Source organism: Sus scrofa, chromosome 4 (genome assembly GCF_054392235.1).
Source record: "Sus scrofa isolate SSC_HxYL_T2T_F1_AM1 chromosome 4, Sscrofa_HxYL_maternal_Yorkshire_Landrace_v2.0, whole genome shotgun sequence".
In the NCBI taxonomy this organism is placed as follows: domain Eukaryota; kingdom Metazoa; phylum Chordata; class Mammalia; order Artiodactyla; family Suidae; genus Sus; species Sus scrofa.
In genome coordinates this window covers 28,837,375-28,860,481 of record NC_139386.1, presented here as the reverse complement: position 1 = coordinate 28,860,481, position 23,107 = coordinate 28,837,375, and the positions used below count along the sequence as shown (strand labels likewise).

The window sequence follows — 23,107 nt, the reverse complement described above, 5'->3', positions numbered from 1 at the left end:
AGGCTCTAATAAATTTATTTAGGTAAAATTTGTGATATAAATGCAGTTTCTGGGAAACAATTGGTGGTATGGCCTAGGGTGATTCAGCATGGAGGAAAAGAAATATAAATTCTCTTCTTTCCATCTCAGGAGTCCAAATAGTCATTCAAATATTTATTTTCATAAAATTTTAAATAATTAAACACTTACCATGAGTGTATAAATACCATGAACGTTAAAACATTAATCTTCTGAAATAAAACATTATCATCACCATTGTTATTATTAATATTTTGGCCACATGCATGACATGTGGAAGTTCCTAGGCTCAGGACTGAATCCATGCCACAACATATAACAGACCCACATCAGTGACAATACCAGACTCTTAACCTACTGAGCCACTAGGGAACTCCTTTCTTATTTTTTTAAAACAGGTTATTTTTAAATAAGGAAAATTAACATATAAAATGCATTATGCATATCAGTGAGCTAGAAGTACTATGTTATAAAATATTTTAAAAATTTTTTGAAAACATAGTAGCTTAAATTTAATGTGAAAAAATTGATTTTTGGCTGAAGTGAGTTTCAAAATAATGTTGATATTTTAACCTTTTCTGAAACAAATGAATCATGTGCAATCTGACCTGATGACTTTTTTCCAGAAGTGGCTCAAACTCTAGCCATGTTTCCACCATTACCTCGTGGCAAGAGGGGATATTGACAAGTAATGACAGTTACTTTGACTCTGTGTTTTTGCCACAAAATCCATCTTTCTGTACTGATCAGCATTTTATTTTCACTTGGCCATGAGACCAAATATGACTAATTGGCTTTGGAGCCATGGTATTGGATCAGCTTAGGTCTTCTTAGGTCTTTCCTTTTTAATAAGACTCTCATTTAAGGATACATTCATATAGATGAGTTGTGACAAGCTACACTGATCCAAGTTTTGACATTTTGTTTTTACTCTATCACCAGCTTGAAGTGGCACCAGAAATTCACTTTAGCCTTGAAAGAGAGTAGATAGTACTTTGACCATGGCCACATGTAGTTTTCAATAAGAAAGCCAATTTTCATGCTGCCTTTCTCCTGGAAAGGATGTTCCTTAATAGCCATGTCTATTTTACTTCAAAAACAAAGCACTAGACTACAAAATGCATTAATCCTTTTTTTACATTTTTCAAAGAAAAACTGTAATTTTTCATAACCTTCACACAGGAGAAATTCTTCTAGAATATTAATTGAAGAGTACAGATGACAAAAACAATAGATTTAAATTGTATTAAGTACTTAAAATTAGAAAAGTTTTGGCTCTTAGCTAACTTAGTTTTATATCTGCATAACAATTAAAATATCTGGAAAATGTAATCCTATGCTGCTGCTTTTGTCATTGTTGATGACTGTGATGCTAATGGTTATCATTCCCTGTTTTGTTAGATTCTCTTAAACAAAAGAAGATTGCTATTGTTGTTAACTCCTCCTGTAGATCATGTAAGCCAGTCTATGGAATACTTCAAAAGAAAGAGAACTCACCCTCCCATTGGAGAAACTGAAGGCTACCTTCCAACAAATGTGTCCTTAAGCCCCATGATAAATGATGAAGAAGCTGGGACAAGGCAAAAGGTAAGGGTGATGAAGTACTCAAACATTTTGCCACTAATTGCAAAAACAAATGATGGAGACCATGAATGCAAAAGACATTTCAAGGCAGTCAAAGCTTGTTTAAAAAGTGAAAAGTGACAGAGTCTGGTTATGTAAAAACCCCAGCAGGTCGTGACATTAGAGCAATATTCCCTATACAACTGAAGAAGGCAATTTAGACAAGAGCGTTCTAAAAAATAATATAAGCTTTTTTGTTTTTTTTTTAGTAAACATGTTCTAGAATTTCTATTTGCTGTGTTTTAAGACTAACTTGGTACAGTTAAACACTTCTCCTTAAATCTATATTTCCTATAGCACCTTGAGCATGCCAGTCACTGTTTTGCCAAGCACAATTCTTTTAGGTTTACAGCCCTGAGTTTAGGCTGAGTTTAGGGAGATATTTCTGTAAAAAATATAGAATAAAAGAAATACTATAAAATGTTAACAATGTTTATCTACAAGAGAAGAGATCATAAGTCGCTTTCACTTTTATGTTCCTTTCTGTATATATCAAATTTTGTACTTATTTTTAATAAATTTTATTGGAATGTAGTTGACTTAGAAAGTTGTGTTACTTTTAGGTGCACAACAAAGTAAATCAGTTATCATATATAGTACTTACTATTTTCATAATTATAAAAATTATGAAATTACTAGAATGTTCTGGGAGACCAAGAGAAAGGATCACTTGTTTAGTTGAATGAATTTTAATACTGTGAATGTGTTACTACTTAAAATTCAGTTATGTGTTCATATGTTGAAATTCTTTGCTTGTAGCTTTTGTTAGTTTGTTTAGGAATTTATTGCTTGGCCCAAGGGCATATACCTGGGCTACAAAAAACCAGGAATAATTTCCCTTGGTAGATAGGAAAAGATAAATTTCTGAAACCTAAAAATGGTTTAGGTTACCTCATCCATGCTGATTTGTTAGAGGAAGTGAGAGGGGAATGGAATGGAAGGACACAGTCCTGCCTAGGCAATGTGACTAATCATTAACCCTTTGTAGACATAAGCTTCCCAAATTTCCCTCTAATATATTCTTCCTACACTCATTCCTACCTCAGTATATGGCATCTATTCGTTTAGGTTCTCCAGCTAGAAATCTAGAGGTCATTCTTGACAGCTTCTTCTCCCTCATTCCTTACATCAAAGTCATTATCAACCATCAACTAATGAATAAATAGAAGTGATATATTTATATAATGAAACATTATTTAGCCATAAAAAGGAACAAAGTAATAATACATGCCAAACATGGGTGATCCTTTCAAACATTATGCTAGGTGAAAGAAGCTGGACAGAAAAGGCCGCATATTGCAAGGTCCTCTTTATAGGAAATACCTAGAATAGGCAAATCCATAGTGACAAAAAAGCAAATAAGTGGTTTCCATGAGCTGAAGGGAAGAAGGAATGGAGAGTGCATTAGTCTTCTAGGCCTGCCATAAAAAAGTGCCATAGACTGGGCACTTAAACATTAGAAGTGCATTTTTTCACAATTCTGGAGGCTAGTCATCTGAGATCAAAGTGTTGGCAGTGTTAATTTCTTCTGAATCCTATATCCTTGACTTGTATATGGAAGTTTTCTCCCTCTGTCTTCACATGATTTGTGCATGTCTGTGTCCTAATTTGCTCAATCGGCTTAATCCAGTCATACTGGATTATGGCCTACCCTGTTACCTCATTTTACTTCAATTTACTCTTAAAAGGCCCTATCTCCAAATACAGTCATCTTCTAAGATGCTGGAAGTTTGGACTTCAACAAATGAATTTGGAAGGGGAATATAATTCAATCCATAACAGGGAATGACTACTTATCAGTGTGACTCTTCTTTTATAGCATTTTTTATTACTCAGTTACAATTATAATTGTACAATGATCATCACAACCAAATTTTATTGCATTTCCATCCCAAACCCCCAGTGCATCCACCCACATCCCCAACCTTTCTCATTTGCAAACCATAAGTTTTTCAAAGTCTGTGAGTCAGTATCTGTTCTGCAAAGTTCATTCTGTCATTTTTTTAAAGATTCCACATGTAAGTGATAGCATTTGATGCTGGTGTCTCATTGTCTGGCCAACTTCATTTAGCATGATAATTTCTAGGTCCATCCATGTTGCTGCAAATGTGGTTATTTCTTTTCTTTTAATGGCTAAGTAATATTTCACTGTGTATATGTACCACATCTTCTTTATCCACTCCTCCATTGATGGACATTTAGGTTGTTTCTATGTCTTGGCTATTGTATATAGTGCTGCAAAGAACATTGGAGTACATGTATATTTTTAAGTCATGGCTTTCTCTGGATAGATGCCCAGGAGTGGGATTACTGGATCAAATGGTAATTCGATTCTTAGTTTTTGGAGGAATCTACATACTGTTTTCTACAGTGGTTGCACCAATTTACATTCCCACCAACAGGGCAATAGGGTTTCTTTTTCTCCACACCCTCTACAACACTTAATGTTTGTAGAATTTTGGATGATGGCCATTCTGGCTAGTGCAATGTGGTACCTCATAGTGGTTTTGATTTGCATTTCTCTAATAATGAGTGATGTTGAACATCTTTTCATGTGTTTTTTGGCCATCTGTATGTATTCTTTGGAGAACTGTCTGTTTAGATCTTCTGACAATTTTCTGATGGGGTTATTTGTTTTTATGGTATTGATCTATAGAGGTATTTATAAATTTTGGAGATTAATCCCTTGTCAGTTGAATCATTTGCAAATATTTTCTACCATTCAGTGGGTTGTCTTTTTGTTTTGTTTAGGGTTTCCATTGCTGTGCAGAAACTTTTAAGTTTAATTAAGTCCCATTTGTTTATTTTTGCTTTTATCGTCATTACTCTAAGAGGTGGATCTGAGAAGAGGTTGCTGTGGTTTATGTCAGAGAGTGTTTGGCCTATGTTTTCCTCTAAGAGTTTTATAGTATCTGGTCTTATATTTAGGTTTTTAATGCATTTTGAGTTTATTTTTATGTATGGTGTTAGGGAGTGTTCTAATTTCATTCTTTTCCATGTGGCTGTCCAGTTTTCCCAGCACCACTTATTGAACAAGCTGTCCTTTCTCCATTGTATATTCTCGCCTCCTTTGTCATAGATTAGTTGACTGTGGGTCTGTGGGTTTAATTCTGGGCTTTCTCTCCTGTTTCACTGATCTATATTTCTGTCTTTGTGCCAGTACAACACAGTTTTGATGACTGTAGCTTTGTAGTATATCCTGAAGTCAGAGAGCCTGATTCCTCCAGCTCCATTTTTCTTATTCAAGATGTCTTTGGCTATTCTGGGTCTTTTGTGCTTCCAAACAAACTTTAAAATACTTTGTTCAAGTTCTGGGAAAAATGTGCTTGGTAACTTGATAGGGATTGCATTGAATCTGTATATTGCCTTGGGTAGTATAGTCATTTTGATGATATTGACTCTTCCAATCCAGGAGCATGGTATGTCTTTCCATCTATTTGTGTCATCTTTTATTTCTTTCATCAGTGTCTTATAGTTTTCAGAGTACAGATCTTTTGTCTCTTTAGGCAGATTTATTCCTAAGTATTTTTATTCTTTTTGCTGTGATGGTTAATGGGATTGTTTCCCTAATTTCACTTTCTGATCTTTTGTTGTTAGTATACAGAAATTCAGTTGATTACTGTGTATTCATTTTGTATCCTGTGACTTTGCCAAATTCATTGATGAGCTCTAACAGTTTTCTGGTAGTGTCTTTATGATGGTGTGACTCTTTTTTTAATAGGGTAATGAAAATATTCTGGAACCTGATAGTTGTGATGGTTGCAAACATTATGACTGTACTAAATGCCACTGAATTGTGCACTTAAAATGGTAAGGTTTATGTTTTGTGTATCTTACAACAGTGAAGAAACTCATCACCTTGCCACACTGATTTTTATCTTGTAAAATGCCTTGAATCAGTGTACCTTTGCCATCTTTACCACTCTAGCCCAAATCATCATTATTTCTTGCATAATATACATTAACAATTTCTAACTACTCTTTTTGTCTCTGCTCCAATTTGTTCTATGCCCTGAAGCCAAGTGGTCTTTGGAAATGTGGATTATATCACTCCCTAGATGAAAACCTTTTAATGATTTCTTAGTTCATTTAGAATAAAATCCAGAATTTCCATTGTCATTATAGGCCCATCAAGCTCAGATCTTGGTCTATATCTTAGCTTTGTTTCTCCCCAGCTGCTTAATTTGGTGTAATCACTCTTGATTTTTGAGCAAACCAGAATCGTTCTTATCTCCAGGTGTTTGTGTATAGTATTCCCCTCTCCCCCACTTCCCTCCCTTCATTCTTTGTTTACCTAAGACCTATCATCATTCTTATCTTAATTTAAATGTCATTTCCTCAAAGAGATGTTCTCTGATTTCTCCATCTAAATTATTCTTTTTCATGGCACCCGTTTGTTTCTTTCAAATGTGTAGAACAATCAAAAATTGCTTACTAATTTATGTTTGTCTGTTCATGATGAACAGTTGATCTGTTTAATGTCAGTTCCTCCATTAGCCTGAAGCCCTGTGAAGGTATGAATTGTGTTTATTTGGTTAACTGCTCTGTCCTCAGCACATAGCACAGCATGAAGTACATAGTAGGCATGGAATATTTTTTATTCAAAAATATTAATTGAATAAATAAACAAAAAATAAAGTTAGAGTAGATTTCACAAGCCCTATCCACCTAGAGATAATGTAGTTTGTAATTAAATTTACCTGTTTTCCTTAATTTCAATAGTTTCTTGAAAGCTCTCATAAACTGACAGAATCTCACATAAATAATCTCACAGTGCTCTAGTGTGGCTCTCAGAAACTTTCAGTAAAGCGCCCATTAAGGACAACCTTGTGCCGAAATGGGAGCAAAACTCAGTAAAGAAGTAGACATTAATAAAATACAGTATATAGTAGATTTAATCAATAAAATGAGAACCTTTTTGTTTTCCCTGGTAAGCGTATTGAAGATAAAGAAGACGAAGTAATTTGAAACAAGTAAAAATATAACTGGGCACATAAAATATGAATAAACTTAATAGATTGCTATGAATAACTTTTTGCTCAAAAAACATAATAAAAATTAATAAACAGTTCTCTAAGAAAGTGTAATTACTTTAAATTATTGAAAAAGAGGTAAAATTGAATACATCAATAACCAGATTAGCAATCTATCTTTTTATGTGTGTATATGTATAACTGAATCACTTAACTGTACAGCAGAAATTAACACAACATTGAAAATCAACTATATGTCAATAAAATTTTAAAAATCTATCCCTTTTTAAAAGGTGATAGTGGCCATCCTTGTCTTGTTCCAGAACGCACCCTCATGCCATGCACAAAAATAAACTCAAAATAGCTTAAAGATTTAAACATAAGACAAGGCACAATGAAAGTCCTGGAGGAGAGCACAGGCAAAACATTCTCTAGCATCACCTGTACAAATGTTTTCTTAGGTCAGTCTCCCAAGGCAATAGAAATAGAAACAAAAACAAACCAATGGGACCTAATCAAACTTACAAGCTTTTGCACAGCAAAGGAAACCATAAAAAAACAAAAACAAAAGACAACCTATGAAATGGGAGAAAATAGCTTCAAATGATGCAACCGACAAGGGCTTAATATCTAAAATATGCAAACAACTTATAGAACTCAATAGCAGAAAAACCAATAACCCAATGAAAAATGGGCAGAAGACCTGAGTAGACATTTCTCCAAAAAAGATATACAGATGACTAACAGGCACATGAGTAAATGCTCAACATCATTAATGATTAGAGAAATGTAAATCAAAACTACAGTGAGGTACCACCTCACACCGGTCAGAATGGCCATCATTAAGAAGTCAACAAATGACAAATGCTGGAAAGGGTGTGGAGAAAAGGGTAGTCTCCGTTACTGTTGTGGGGAATGTAAATTGGTGCAACCACTGTGGAAAAGAGTATGGAGGTACCTAAGAAAACTAAGTATAGAACTCCCATATGACCCAACAATCCCACTCCTGGGCATATATCCTTTTTTATTGAAAAAGATTCATGGACCTCTAAGTTCATTGCAGCAATATTAGCTAAGACATGGAAACAATCTAAATTTCCATTGACAGATGAATGGATTAAGATGTGGTATATATACACAATGAAATAATACTCAGCCATAAAAAGGACAGAATAATGCCATCTGCAGCAACATAGATGGAACTAGAGACTTTCATACTTAGAGAAGTATGTCAGAAAGAGAAATAGAAATACCATATGGTATCACTTATATCTGTAATCTAATATATGGCACAAATGAACCTGTCTACAGAAAAAAACAAACTCATGGACATAGAGAACAGGCCTATGGGTTGCCAAGGGGGAAGGGAGGGAGTGGGATGCACTGGAAGTTTGAAGTTAGTAGCTGCAAACCATTGCATTTGGAGTGGATAAGCAATGAGATCCTGCTGTATAGCACAGGGAACTATATCTAGTCACTTGTGATGGAACTTGATGGAGGATAATGTAAAAAAAAAAGAAAAAAACATCAATAACTGGGTCACTTTGTTGCACAGCAAAATTTGGCAGAATACTGTAAATCAACTATAATTTGAAAAAAAAAAAAAGAAAATTGCTCTGTTAAACTTACCAAAGCATTAAAAATGTTTTAAAAAAAACCTTCAAAATATTTTAATTAAGCTCCATAAGAACAAAAAACATAATGACCAAAAAAGAAAAAATGAAGTTAAACTATAGATTACTCTCATTTACCAACACCAGTACAAATATCCCAAGTTAAATATTCAAATTAGGAGTTCCCGTCGTGGCGCAGTGGTTAACGAATCCGACTAGAAACCATGAGGTTGCGGGTTCGGTCCCTGCCCTTGCTCAGTGGGTTAATGATCTGGCGTTGCCGTGAGCTGTGGTGTAGGTTGCAGACGCGGCTCAGATCCTGCGTTGCTGTGGCTCTGACGTAGGCCAGTGGCTACAGCTCCGATTCGACCCCTAGCCTGGGAACCTCCATATGCCTCGGGAGCGGCCCAAGAAATAGCAAAAAGACAAAAAAAAAAAAAAAAAAAAAAAAAAAAATTCAAATTATAACCAGTAACTTTTTCAGAAAGTAATATAAATGATCAGGATTTGTTCTAGAAGTGTAATGATGGTTTAGCATTGGGAAATCTATTTATAAAATTAAACTAAATGAATACATATAGATAATATTATATAATTATTACAAAAAAGGCATTTCTCATTAATCAATACCATTATTAATAAAGTCAAACTGGGAAAAATACGTTTCTCCTTAATTTAGTTAAAAAATTTGTCTGAAAAATTTAGCAGACATTGTAGTGGTGAGACATTTAAAGCATTCCCACTTAAGTCTTGACCAAAATAAGAATACCTAATGCAATATTGCTGCTAAAACAGGAAATTTACCAATACAACAAAGCAAGAAAGGAAAATAGCTAGAAATTTTGGAATAAGGGACTTAAACTTTTATTATATGCATATGAGAGTATTATCTGAGGAGGGTGTAGAACAAAAATTTTAGTAAAATAGAATGATATGATGTCAACACACACACAAAAATCAGTTACTTTTATATATACAAATAAAAAGCTGATTAGAAAAATGAATGAGAAAAAATTTCAACTCAATAGCAATAAAAATTATTTAAAACCCATGAACAACAATCTTAGCAGAATGCACACAAACTTTATTGAGAAAATTACATGTTTTTACTTAAGTATATATATTAAGATGTAAATAAACAGGCTTCAGGACAAGAAAATTCAATAGTGTGAAGATAATTATACCCAAATAAATATGTAAGTTAAATGTAATTCTAAGTAAAATCCCAACAAGATTTTTTAAATCAAAGTTATGAGTTTCTTTTAAAATTCATCTTAAAGGGACATGCAAAGATATCCTAAAAAGGAAAAAAAAATTGAAAAAGATAAAAAATGAGAGTGTAAATTGGGAAGGATAGTCATTGCTTTTATTTTGTATTTTTCATTAGAGAAGAGAGAATTTCTGCTTCTCCTTGTGGGGAGATATTATTGTGACAAATACTCTGAGAAAATGGGTTTGGGATGCTGGCATTCTGTTCCTTAAGCTGGTTGAGTAATTGCTTTGCAGATCTCATCCTTTCACTGATCCTAAGATATAAATCTGTAGAGGAGAAATAGAAAGCCTCACTTTGGCTCCAAACCAAACTACATCCTTTTTTTTTCCCCAGGCTAGGAGTCAAATGGTAGCTGCAGCTGTCAGCCTATGCCACAGCCACAGAAACGCCGGATCCAAGATGCATTTACGACCTACCCTGCAGCTCATGGCAACACTTGATCCTTAACTCACTAAGCAGGGCCAGGGATCAAACACACATCCTCCTGGATACTAGTTGAGTCACAACAGGAACTCCCTACATCCTTTACACAATATATTAGAATTCTGTATTTTCAAGAGGTTACTACACAGTACTCAGCCAATGTAAACCAGATGCTGTGCATTTTCATCCTTATCAGACTCTGTGTCTCTTATCAATTTTCGAGGAATCCAGAGAGAAGGATGGAGCAATCAGCAACCCCAAATCTCCAGTAAGAAAGTTGCCTTATAGAGTTTCAAAATGAGCTAAAATGCAAAAAGATACTTGTTAATTTAAGTACAATTAGGATTTCAAATAATGAGAAAATGATGTTGAAGTAATCTGATATCTATTTATTTTAAAACATTATGTCTCTAACTCATAGCAAACATAAAACAACTTTCAGATGATTAAATAATCAAATACAAATACAAAACACCAACAGCTTTATTAAAGGAAATTAGGAGATTACTTTGGCAATTGTGGAGCTGAAGGGACCTTTGAAAGACATTAAACCCCAAAATAAAAAAAAAAAATTAAATTCTGCGCAATGAAACATCCAACAGCAAAGTTAAAAGGCAATTAACAGGTTGAAAGAAAATATTTGCAACAAATACAGCAGAGAAAGGAGAACCATCCAAGGGTTCCAATAGTTCAATAAGGAAAAGCAAATAACCTAAAAAGAAAAAGGAACAATAGTTATAAACTGGCTGTTCTTTGGAAAAATAAAAATGGCTTGCAACTGAAAATATGCTTATTATTTGGGGAAATTCAAATCAAAGTACCAGTTTTTCCCTATCATGTTAGCAAACTTAAAAAGATCAACAATGGCTATAGATGACTAGTATGCAGACCCATTTCTTATTAATTGTTGGTTGGTATATCACCTGGTTTAACCTTTCTGAGGTCAGTGTGACAATATTTTTTAAATTTATGATTTACATATACTTTAACCAGCAATCTTACCTTAAAAACCCATGTTTGATGTCCTTGTCTACTCTCGCAATAATGCCTTTGCTAGATCCCCACCCCTTAGTGTGTAAGATCACAACTCTTCAAATCCTGCTTCAATCAAGGATGTTCCCAAAAGCTACAACTCAGTTTCTCTTCACATATTCAGTCAAAGTTTCTTACCCATATTCCCAAGTGGCTGGGTTAAAGGGGCTTCTAATCTCAGCCTGATTCTGTAAACAGAATTTGCACCCTCTCCCCACAGACATCTTGGCAAAATGTGAAGAACTCAGCTGTCTTCTGTGTTCTACAGAGTTAAAGAAATGGACGAAGCAGGGAGAGTAAGAGTATGTATGTGAGTGTTAGGCTTTTCAGTAAACTGCAGATCATGTGCCCCGGCCAAAGTAATTCATATTTTATGTGAAATAGTTTAGCTTTTAAATGGTTCACTAAGTTTAGTTGGTTCACTACTTTAAAACAAAGGAAATATATTTTGTAGAAGGCAAAGGAAACACAATTTTGTTCATAAGCAGTTTCTTAATAGGCATCCAATTTGACCTTGGCCACCAATCAAGTATTACCTTCGTTCACAGTTTCCTGTACTGGCTCCAGGTATCCTGACTTTCCCACCCACCTTAGATGGAACATCACAGTCCATCAGAAGCTCTAGAAGTGTTCCTTCAAAAGGAAACGGTCTTATTAATGGTCACCTTTCCCAGAAGCCTCCTGGGCTCCTCCATACATTTATACACCTCTTCTCCAGTAACAATTTCTGCATACTAAGGGGGTAGACTTGTGGTGAACACCTTTAGTTAAGCCACTTAAAGATCCTGACACTCTTCCCTTAGACAAGAGTGCCTGCTCATATTTTCATTACTGAGTCCTAAAGAGAATCTTCTCCAAACAAGGTAAATCTGCTTCAACTACACCCTCTCTCTTCCTCCAGAAAGAATCATGCATTGAAAAACTTAATGTTCTGTCTGTTAATCCCCCAACCACATGATGACTGGTAGAAACGCCATTCATTTAAAGAAATGTGGGCAAATAGTAAATACAAAATACGTTCTACCTTCCTACAGAGAAAGAGCTAAGGGATCACTGCCTCCAACTTAAAGAGCAAAGTTACTTTATCCAGTTGAGAAAGTAGGCACTGTTTTTTTAGAGTAATGAACCACATTTTTTTTCTGCCCCGCAGAATTCTAATGCTGTCAAGTATGGTAAGACAAATGATCCTATTTAAAATTAGATTTTACAAAGCAAAACAGATATAACTCAGTAACTGTGCATCTAATTGACTTAATTGCCTCATTTATCACATGACTTAAGTGAGCTGATGTTTTCTACTCTGCTTCACCCATGTAATTCTTGTAATATAAGAGCTGAGACATGGTGCCAGGCGTGAGCGAGAAATCCTTTCTCCTGAGAAAAGATATCATTGGAGTGATGTTGGCTTTGGGTTCCCGTTTATTGAAAAATCAATGTCCATTTGTGCGACCAACACATATGGCTCTCTTCCAGGCTGATGATGGCTTTGGGAGGCTGGCTATCACCTAATGAAGTCAGATCAGCTTACCCTGCACCCGAGTTACAGTTGGCAAAGTGACTTTGTCGTTAAAACCCAGTTTATCATTCCTGTTGGTGTTTTTCTTCCCATTTCAAACCCTCCTATCCATTTCTCCTGAAACCACAGTATTGTTTTTCTCTCTGTAGATAACAGACCAATGGCTCCAAATTTTAACCTTTCAAAGGGACTCAGTATGATGTTTGGTGTTCAAAGGATAAACAACTTTTTCGTAAGTCTGTGTCTCTCGTTAGAGGCAAGAAAATACACATATACATACAGCCCTACTTAATCGTTACTCAAAATAGACATTTTTACAAGTCAGGGCCAGGTTTGTAACAGCTTCAATTCATATTTGTCATCTTAGCTGTCTAGCATAAATCGGCAAGACTAAGTTTGTTTAATGTGTTGATATGTTCCAATAAACAGAGTCCAGCTGACATTTTACATGGTCTTTTTAAACAATTAATTACCAGTAAAGTAGTACCATTTCCCCATTATTAAATGGAGTGGCAATCTAAATTGCAATGCTTTTTTTTTTTTTCCAATGTTCTCATTCTCTGGAGAATACCCCCAGAGTGATAGTCATTGGCAACAGAAACTCTGGCACAGCAGTGGGTTTTTCCCCCTGAAATCTGCCAAGAGTAACAAGTAATTCTGTTAGGAAATGCCAGCTCAGCTGCTAAGCCTGGTTACTTGGTTCTTACTTGGATCCATCATGTGAAGACCTCTCAATTAGTTAGGAATGTTTTGATTGCAGGTAACAAAAACTAACTGGTAAATGTTAGGAAAAAAGAAAAGGGGAAAACTATATAAATTTGCAAGGATACCAAAGTCATAGAATCAATGAGGGGATAGAGAACCAGGCACAGAGACTGGGTGTGAACCAAGGCACTTCTAGTCTTCTCTGTCAAGGGGGAGGAAGCCCGAGGCTTTGAGCCCAAGCAGGATGGTCTAGTGCTGCTGCTGCTTGGAGGACATCATGGCTGCTAATGTTGCTGCTGCTGCTCTGTAGGAATCTAAATGGTCTCTTTTTTGTGTGTCTCTTGCTAAAAAGTTTCTGTCCTATTTTGGAGCTTCCAGTTGACTGAGACTGGAACATTTGCTCCTGTTCTGGCTAATAGTGCTCCAAAGAAAACAGAAAGATCATTAGATGGTACTCCAACGATCTCTGTTTTCTCCCAACAAGGAAAGAGATGTTGTTGGAGAACTGCCGAATATGACAAATATCCTCTACACTGAGAAGACAAGCACCTGAACTGAGAGACTGTGAATGAAAACTGCTGAGGAGCCTGCAGTTTTTCAACTATTCAGCATATGCCTGGAACCCCAGAACTTACGGTCAAAGCAAGATGTTGGAAACAGTGTACAGTTATTTGTGCTCAGCATTCCTATAGAGCTAAATCTAAAATTAGTGATGATTACAGGAGGTCTGAACTAGTAAGTTATAAACTGAAAAAGTGATTCATGGACATTTTAAACAATTTAGGGTCACTGAACTCTTGACCAGTGAAGAAATGCAGTCAGAGAGAGAGTCATGTAAAGAATCTTACATAAAGAAATATGGGAGTTCCTGTCATGGAGCAGGGGAAATGAATCTGACTAGGAACCATGAGGTTGCAGTTTCAATCCCTGGCCTTGCTCAGTGGATTAAGGATCTGGTGTTGCCATGAGCTGTGGTGTAGGTCGCCGAAGTGGCTTGGATGTGACGTTGCTCTGGCTGTGGTGTAGGCCATTGGCTGTAGCTCCAATTTGATCCCTAGTTTGGAAACCTCCATATGCTGCAGGTTCAGCCCTAAAAAAAAAAATTAAGAGAAAAAATAAAAAAGAAATAAATATGTAGGAGTTCCCATTGTGGTGCAGTGGAAACAAATCCAACTAGTACCCACGAGGATGCAGGTTTGATCTCTGGCCTCTCTCAGTGGGTTAAGAATCCAGCATTGCTGTGAGCTGTGGTGTAGGTTTTAGATATGGCTCAGATCCTGTGTTGCTGTGCCTGTGGCCTAGGCCAGTAGGCAGGCAGCAGAGATATGTAAAATGGTTCCTGTAGGAAACAAAATAAATAGGGAGCAAAAGACTGAGGACTAAGCTATTAGGAAATAGAGTCTCCAATAAGAATCTCAAGGTTAGGGAGTTTCTGTTGTAGCTCAGTGGAAACCAGCCCAACTAGTATCCATGAGGATGCGGATTTGATCCCTGGCCTTGCTCAGTGGGTTAAGGATCCCACGTTGACACAAGCCGTGATGTAGATTGCAGATGCAGCTCAGACCTGGCGTTGCTGTGATGGTGTAGGTCTGCAGTCTTAGCTGTACCTGACCCCTAGCCTGGGAACTTCCATATGCCTCAGGTGTGGCCTTAAAAAACAAAAGCAAACAAACAAAAAAAAACCCTCAAGTTTAGGATGAAATATAAATAGGACATAAATTCACAGTCTTCTGAAGTTGTAGAAGGCATATCACCAAATGGTAAAACCAAAAATCAGATATAATACATTTATATGTATATATGTATGTGCGTGTGTATAATGTGTACATGTGGGTATGTGCGCCATAGTTCTACATGACTAAATTCAATGAATACTTCAGTATTCATCTTACTTCAGACTCAGCAGCATCTCACACACTGTATAATTCTCTCCTTCTTGAAACACTCTTGCCTTAGTCAACTTGAGCTCTTTAATGAAATACCATAGACTAATTGGCTTAAAGAACAGAAATGTATTTTCTCACAGTTCTGGAGGCTAAATATCCAGAATCAATGTGCTGGCAGTTTTGGTTTCTGGCCAGAAGCCTCTTCTTGACTTTCAGAGGGCCACCATCTTGCTGTGCATTCACGTGACCTCTTTGTTCAAATACAAGGGGAGAGACAGAGAAAGCTTGGATGTCTCCTTTTCTTCTTATCAGAGCACTAATCCCATCAGATCATGTGAACACAGCCGACTGTGAAAAGGTACCAAACGATTTGGTATTTGAATGTTGGAAAAAATAACCTTGCTGAGAAAGAATATTCAAGAAGTAACAGCAACTATAAAGGTTTTAGACGGAGATGAGTTTGACATGTTCAAGGAACTAAATGTAAAGTTTCTGGAATATGGTGCATAGTGCAAGGGAAGGATAATGGAGAGAGATGGGGTCAGAAATTTCTGTAAGACTGATTCATATTAGATCTTTCAAGTAAGAAAGAAGTAAAATAATAAAAAAAAAATAAAGTGGAGTTAGCAGTCGAAGGACAATACTGGCTTTTTATTGTACCTCCTGAAACATGAGGGAAAGAACTGAATTTCTCATGTTCTCCATCTTGAAATTGATTTTCATACTGTCCCCTTTTTTAGGGGAAGTTTTAAGGCAGTTGTGGGCTTCTACCCGATGTCTCTAAAGTCACCCCATCATAAAAGGACAAAAACTGATGAGTTCAGAAAATTGTGAGAGGACTGGAAATTTTGGCTAATATAGTCCTTGTATATAAATGATTGAACATAGGAATTCTATTGACATCTAATTGCTGGCATGTGCTGGCTGATAAGTGTTACCAAATGCCTTCCTAAATAAGTATGGGGTGGTGTGGAAAGAAGTGTTTTTCTGTTGGCTGAATGGTGAAAGCAGTAATCTATTAAGAGAATTATTCTCAGAGGCTGAATGCTAATTGATTTTATGTGCATGTCAAAAAGCCAATCAATGGCAGGCTTATAGCAAAATAGCAGAGCAAAGAATAATATACGAAGTAGATTGGAGTCAAATGTGGAAAACATCTGATCTTATCATGGAAAATATCTAGTTTAATGAACATACTTTTTACTGGCTTAGCACCTATAAACTCCAGTGAGTCTATTTAATTGCACTCTGAACAATTGTAGATACATGTAATAATTTTTTAACTAAATGAAACCAACTTTATAACGTCATAACCTTAAATTTTTTTTGAACTGAAATTTATGTAATATAAAATTAACAATTTTAGGGAGTTCCCATTGTGGCTTAAGGGTAACAAACCCAACTAGTATCCATGAGGATGTATGTTCTATCCCTGGCCTCACTCAGTGGGTAAGGATCTGGTGTTGCTGTGAGCTGTGGTGTAGGCCGGCAGCTGCAGCTCCAATTGGACCTCTAGCCTGGGAACTTCCATATGCCCTGGGTGTGGCCCTAAAAAGATAAAAAATAAAGTAAAAAAATTAAATTAAATATAAAATGAAAATTTTTAAATGTGTAATTCAATCGCATTTATACAGTGGCATGTTCACAATGTTGTGTAACTATTACTATCTGGCTTGGAACTACATAGTTCCAAAAATTGAAAACAACCCAAATGTCCATCAATGGATAAGTGAATAAACAAAATGTGATATATCTATACAATTGAGTATTATTCAGCCATAAAAATGTCAAATACTGATACATCTGGTAATGTAGATAAGCCTAGTAGACATGCTAAAGTGAAAAAAACACCCAGACACATAGGTGATATATTATATAATTTAATTTTTATAATCTGTCCAGATTAGGCAAATCCATAGAAACTTTATAATTTCTTATATGATGTGTGATGGCTGAATTTTCCTTTAAGAATTGTGATATTGGAGTTACCGTCATGGCTCAGTGGTTAACGAATCCGACTAGGAACCATGAGGTTGTGGGTTCGATCCCTGGCCTTGCTTAGTGGGTTAAGGATCCGGTGTTGCCATGAGCTGTAGTGTAGGTCACAGACTCGGCTTGGATCTAGCGTTGCTGTGACTCTGGCGTAGGCCAGCGGCTACAACTCAGATTGGACCCCTAGCCTGGGAACCTCCATATGCCATGGGAGCATCCCTAGAAAAGGCAAAAAGACAAAAAAAAAAAAAAATTGTGATATTTTGTGACTGTAGGGTCTGAACCTTGTTCATATGTTTTGTCAATCTATAACACACTTCCTGGAACATAGATAGAGAGCCTACTGTATCAGTTAAGGTTATTAACAGATAATCAGAGAAGTAAGATGACAAGGATAAAGAGATGAATTTATCTGCAAATATATCTATATATGTTTTTAATAGGAATTTATCATAAATTTTTTTATTAGAGTGTAGTTGATTTACAGTAGTGTGTCAATTCTGCAGTATATAATATAGTGACCCAGTCATACATACATATTCTTTTTCTCATACCATCTTCCATCATGTTCTGCCCCAAGAGATTGGACATAGTTCCCTGTGCTGTATAGTAGGACCCCATTGCTTATTCATTCCAAATGTAACAGTTTTCATCTACCTACCCCAAACTTGCGGCCCATCCCACTTCCTCCCTCCTTCCCCCTGGCAACTACAAGTCTCATCTCGCTGTCCATGATCTGTTTCTGTTTTGTAGATAAGATCATTTGTGCCGTATTTTATTTATTTTTGTTTGTTTGTTTGTTTTTGTTTTTGTTTTTTGGTCTTTTTGCCATTTTCTTGGGCCACTCCCGCGGCATATGGAGGTTCCCAGGCTAGGGGTCAAATCGGAGCTGTAGCCGCCGGCCTATACCACAGCCACAGCAACATGGGATCCGAGCCGTATCTGCAACCTACACCACAGCTCACGGCAACGCCAGATCCCTAACCCACTGAGCAAGGCCAGGGAACGAACCCTCAACCTCATAGTTCCTAGTCGGATTCGTTAACCACTGAGCCACGACGGGAACTCCCATTTGTGCCATATTTTAGATTCCACATATAAGTGACATCACATTGTATTTGTCTTTATCTTTCTGAATTACTTCACTCAGTGTGAGAATCTCTAGTTGCATCCATTTTGCTGTAAATGGCATTAGTTTTTCCTTTTTATGACCAAGTAGTATTCCATTGTATATATGCACCACATCTTCTTAAGATATTCATCTGTCAATGGACATTTAGGTTGTTTCCATGTCTCGGCTATTGTGAATAGTGCTGCAGTGAACATAGGGATGAAAAGTTTTAACCTTACATGATCATACAAGCAGAAGAAACAGCACTTGTGAAGTTTGGAGTCTAGTGCTGGAAACTGATATCTGCAGGCATACTGTTGGGAAGGGAATATGGTTGTGGAATGGGAGAAACAAGGCCAAACTGGAACCTGTGAGTCTGAGCTGGAACCCTCGAGAAGAATCCTGTATGGGCTCCTTAACACCTACAAGTTTCAAACTTTGATGATGAAGCTGTCCTTTAAGAAGAAGCTAGTGCTCCTTTGTCCCATTGATAAACACACACCTGGGCTGAGAGTTGGAGACCTCAGAGTAGGAGATGCAGTAGGATCTGGAGGAGTTGAGCACCTGCTGCTGCCACCCTCCACCTAAGAAGCCAGGGGGTCTGTGCCACCAGGCAGGAGCTGAAACAGTGCCTTGTGCTGCACCAACTTTCTCAGCACCAGAAGACAGCTGGGGCTTCACTTCTGCCTTCCCTGAGCTTGAACTGATAAATCACATGAGGGAAAGGTGGATTCTGGAAAATGTAGTCCCAGCTAAGCTAAGCTGACACAACACAAGTCTCCCACAACTACCAAGAATTCTTATGGAAAAAATAAGTAAACATATGCAAGAAATGATGATTCAGCAACATTTTTGTACCCTCTTTGCCTGCAGAATATGTGAGAAGTATTTTTTAAGTACCTCACGTAGACCAGAAAATGGATTGGGTACTCGACTCAACTCAACCAGTTTCAATATATCTTCGCAACATCCCTATGACATAATTACAATTTTTATTGCCATTAGAAAGATGAATCAAGAGAGGCACAAATAGTTAAAGAACGATTAGTACTTAGCCTTGGTAATAAATAACCCAGGTAGAAAACCATACTTAGATCTCTCCCATTATAAAACTCATGCTCTGTCCGCCATACTGCACTGCCCCCACCCCAGACATACCTTCATCTCCATTTGTATATATAGTGAATTTTTCTGCTTCTTTCTCCTCTTTCCAACTTCCTTCTCGCCCTGCCCCTGCCAAAAAAGGGGGCAGCATCCTTTCCTTTCCATGTAACTGTTATTATGGATGACCCAGATTTTTCAGTGTTCCTATCAAACATGGTGTGAGAATCGGCATTAGAAAATGGGGCATTCCCTTTTCTTCTCATAATGTATTATTCTCTCCCTCTTTGCCTCTGTACTCTGGTCTCTGCTATTGAATCCACTTCCGTCTCCTGCTACCAGTAAGCAACTTTGAAGTCATGAACAAGTCAAATTCTGAGACATTTCTTGTTCATTGTTTGTTGGTGAGTCTCACAAATCTCCACCAAAAAGTGTGTCATTTTGCAATGACCAAATACTTGATACTATCACAAAAAGCCTCAGTATATACATCATATAGCCGAAAGGGCAGGTTGAAGAATTATGTACATTATTTGCCTAAGATGAGGTGTAAAGTTGTGTAGCTAATGTTTTTCTAGTGCTTTAGAATCATGAGTGTGGTTTCCAGCTAAGGGTTTTATAACAACTATCTTATTAATCTAAATGACCACCCAATGGAAGAAGTACTTACATATTGAGATTTTTTTAAATAAAAAATCCGAGGATTACAAAAACCTCCTTAAGGACACAGATAGTGAATTAGGACTCATATCCCTTGGTCTTAATTATTGTGAAATGGTAAGTTTTGAAGTTATGAAAGGATTTAAAACTCCTTAGCAAATTCTTCCTATTATTTAGCAAATATTCTTTGAGTGCTTACTAGGTATTCAAGTAATAATAGCAGATTAAAACACCATGGCGCAGGATATAGCCATATAACTATTTCATATTCTAATAGATGTCTTCAAAGTCGGTTTCTGAAGGATGTAATAACATTTGATGAATGAAATCCTTTTTGAAAGCTTTCTTGGAAAGATTGTTGATTTTGTTTTAGTAGACAGGAATTAAGTAGGTCTTACAACTGCAAGTTTAATTGACTGAATTTTTTAAATTCGAGCTTTTGTTTGAGAACTTGATGTATACAAAACAAACTAGCAAAAAATAAATTTTATCTTTATACATTTTACTTTTTTGTTGCAGTGCACTGTGATGACAGGGACCTACAGAATGGAAGATTCCAACTTGTGGTAGCAAAATGCTCATGGGATTTCTGCTGCTGGCATATCAGATCCTTTCTCAGCCTATTTTAGATTGTGTTTTTGCTGTTTGTGTTCTCATTTCCACTATCTCTTTCCTAATGTTTTTTTTTTCTTTTTTTCTTTTCATCTTATTTTGTAGTATTTTCACAGTGGAAAGGCTGTGAACCTCTACTGGACTGGGAAATTACATTACTTAGAGAATGCAGAGCACACGAAGGCTGGAGACCTGGCCAATGTGATCTTCTCTAAGGTCTGTTATCTTTGTCTTTCCACACTAAACATCAGGTTCTTGATGGGTGTCCACTCCGTCTAGGATTCAACTATAGTGATTTTTTCACCTGGAGCTTCTTTGAGACAATAGAGTCATAGAGAGGGCTCCTCCACAACATAGGATAAAGAACTATGTCTGGTTTAACATGGGATTTGACTTAAGCTGCTTTTGTGGATATTGCATTATATATGATAAGCAAATGGGTTCTGACACAAGCATCAGTTCAAAGATCAATCAATGTGAATTAATGTGGCTTGGTATGGCTCAGAGCGTAATGTTTTATAATGGTTTGGGTTTTGTTTTCTTTCTTTGTACGGAATCTACTGATCCCCTTTATTTGTTGTTTGTTTAATGTTATTACCTGAAATCTCTTATTTTGCAAGTATAGTCAAAGTTTACTTTATCACCAAGTTACTTAAAGGAAATTACTTCCTTCAGTCTTTGTGAAGGTAATCCCTTTCCCTGGAGATATATCCTTAGTACCTGGGTTCTATATCTTTTGCCTGCTTATTTTCCCTTTTTAATCTTGATGGTCTGTGGTCCTGTCTGTGCTGTGGTAATACTTTGCATATATTGAATGGCTACCATGTACTACCTCTCACTTTCACAGTTAACCTGGCAGAGTTGTATGGTTATCTTTGTAAAAAAAAAACTAGGTCTCCAAGAAATTCAGTGACTTTTCTAGGGTCACACATCAGGACTTAAATCTGTATTTATGCGATTTTTAAAGCTCAGAATTACTTTGTAGTGAGAAAAGTAACTATTAGAATGGAAGGAAATATATTATGATCTTAAAGCATGAGGCTCTACAGTTGGACTGCTTCGGCTAAAATCCTGGCTCCACCTTTGTTATCAAACTAACTTTGAATAAGTTACCTGAACTTTCTGAGATACAATTTCCTCATCTGTAGAGTGGACATAATTATGTTAACTAAATTTCTGGAGTATTGTGAGGACTAAGGTGATTTCACATGTGACATCACTTTTTAGGACAGCGACTGGCATATGGAAAGAGATCAGCATATATTAGCTGCTATTAAAATTGTTGTTGTTGCTACTATTTTCTAAATGAAAAGTAGTTTATTAAACAGAACTATTGGTATCATGATGTTTTCGCTGAAGCATCAGTGAAAGTCCTTCATTAATTTAGGAGTTCAGAGGATTGAATATTTAACCATTTCATACCCACTGTCATGTGAGGCCATATCTATGCTGGAAAGAAATGAATTTTTTTTTTTAAATTAGTGCGTTCCAAACTTTGGTAATATTATAACTTTTTTTTCTGTCCTGACTCTGTTCTTAAATATGAAGTGGAATATTCACCAATTACCACACAATTCATAAAGTAACCTCATCCTATAAAACCCTATTCCTGGAAAACAGCCTTGGCTTGGCTTTGGTGATTCTAATGTGAGGATTAGAGTCCAAAATTGACTCCCTGGAAATGCTGACCAGACAGCAGTTAACAAATCACCCTCCAGTAGGAAGAGTTCCCAGACAAGCTGGGCAGGATCAGGGCTTTCACTTCCCATAAATCTCCCACCAGCTATTGTCCTTCTTTCTGGGAACCACCATTATTGCTTTCCATTTTCCCTCCCTCCCTCCAATTCTCTTTCCTTCCTTTCTTTTATTCTATTAGAGAATTAAAGCAGATATCAAGCCTAAATGTAAAATTAACCCTTCTGTATGACCTGTGTCTTTAATGCTATGCGTGCTATGTATATATAAACTTTTAAAGTCAGGACTTCAAGGACAGGGACTTAGTCTGGTCCTGCTCTGAATAATACATAAAACACCCAGAATTTCATACTCTGCAGGGGCCACAGAGTCATTGAGGAGGATCATGTTCTTCAAACAAACGAACAAACATATATTCATGAGTGTCAGTCTTACTCTGTGGCATTGGTCATAATACCTCAGATATATTTGGAGAAAATTATATTAAAATAATAATTATAAAAGTAATGAAAATCTGGGCCTTTGATTTTGGCTGTAAGGATGAACTCAGCAAAAGAAAGAGAAGGCTTACCTGCCTGGACCCACACTATCCCATCTGCTTTAATGTACAATGTCTATTAAATGCACTGGGGTTGATCCTATACTATCCTTTTTTCAATTGGGTATTTCCTGATGTTTTTCTCCTCACCTTGGTGAGGTGAGTCAGCCTTTCCCAGTTCTCTATTTAGCTCATTAACTGAGTTGCCCCTCTGCCAGTGGTTTCCAAACACAGATCTGTAACAAAATTTCACCAGTATGAAGTAAAATGAGAAAAAGATTAATGTAGGGACTTTTTCTTAAGGCTAAATTTATTTAATTGAAAGAAAAGCAGTTT

At 36.5% G+C, this 23,107-nt stretch overlaps 1 protein-coding gene across 3 annotated transcripts in view; it reads left to right on the top strand.

Moving 5' to 3' along the window:
• Positions 1–23,107, top strand: part of LOC110260239 (uncharacterized) — a 440,837-nt gene that overhangs the window by 177,425 nt on the left and 240,305 nt on the right. For all 3 annotated transcript variants that reach the window (XM_085021871.1, XM_085021872.1, XM_085021873.1), the window contains exons 3-4: positions 1,420–1,605; positions 20,644–20,754. In XM_085021871.1, coding sequence (XP_084877997.1) covers positions 1,420–1,605; positions 20,644–20,754 — 297 coding nt within the window. The remainder of the gene's footprint in view (positions 1–1,419; positions 1,606–20,643; positions 20,755–23,107) is intronic.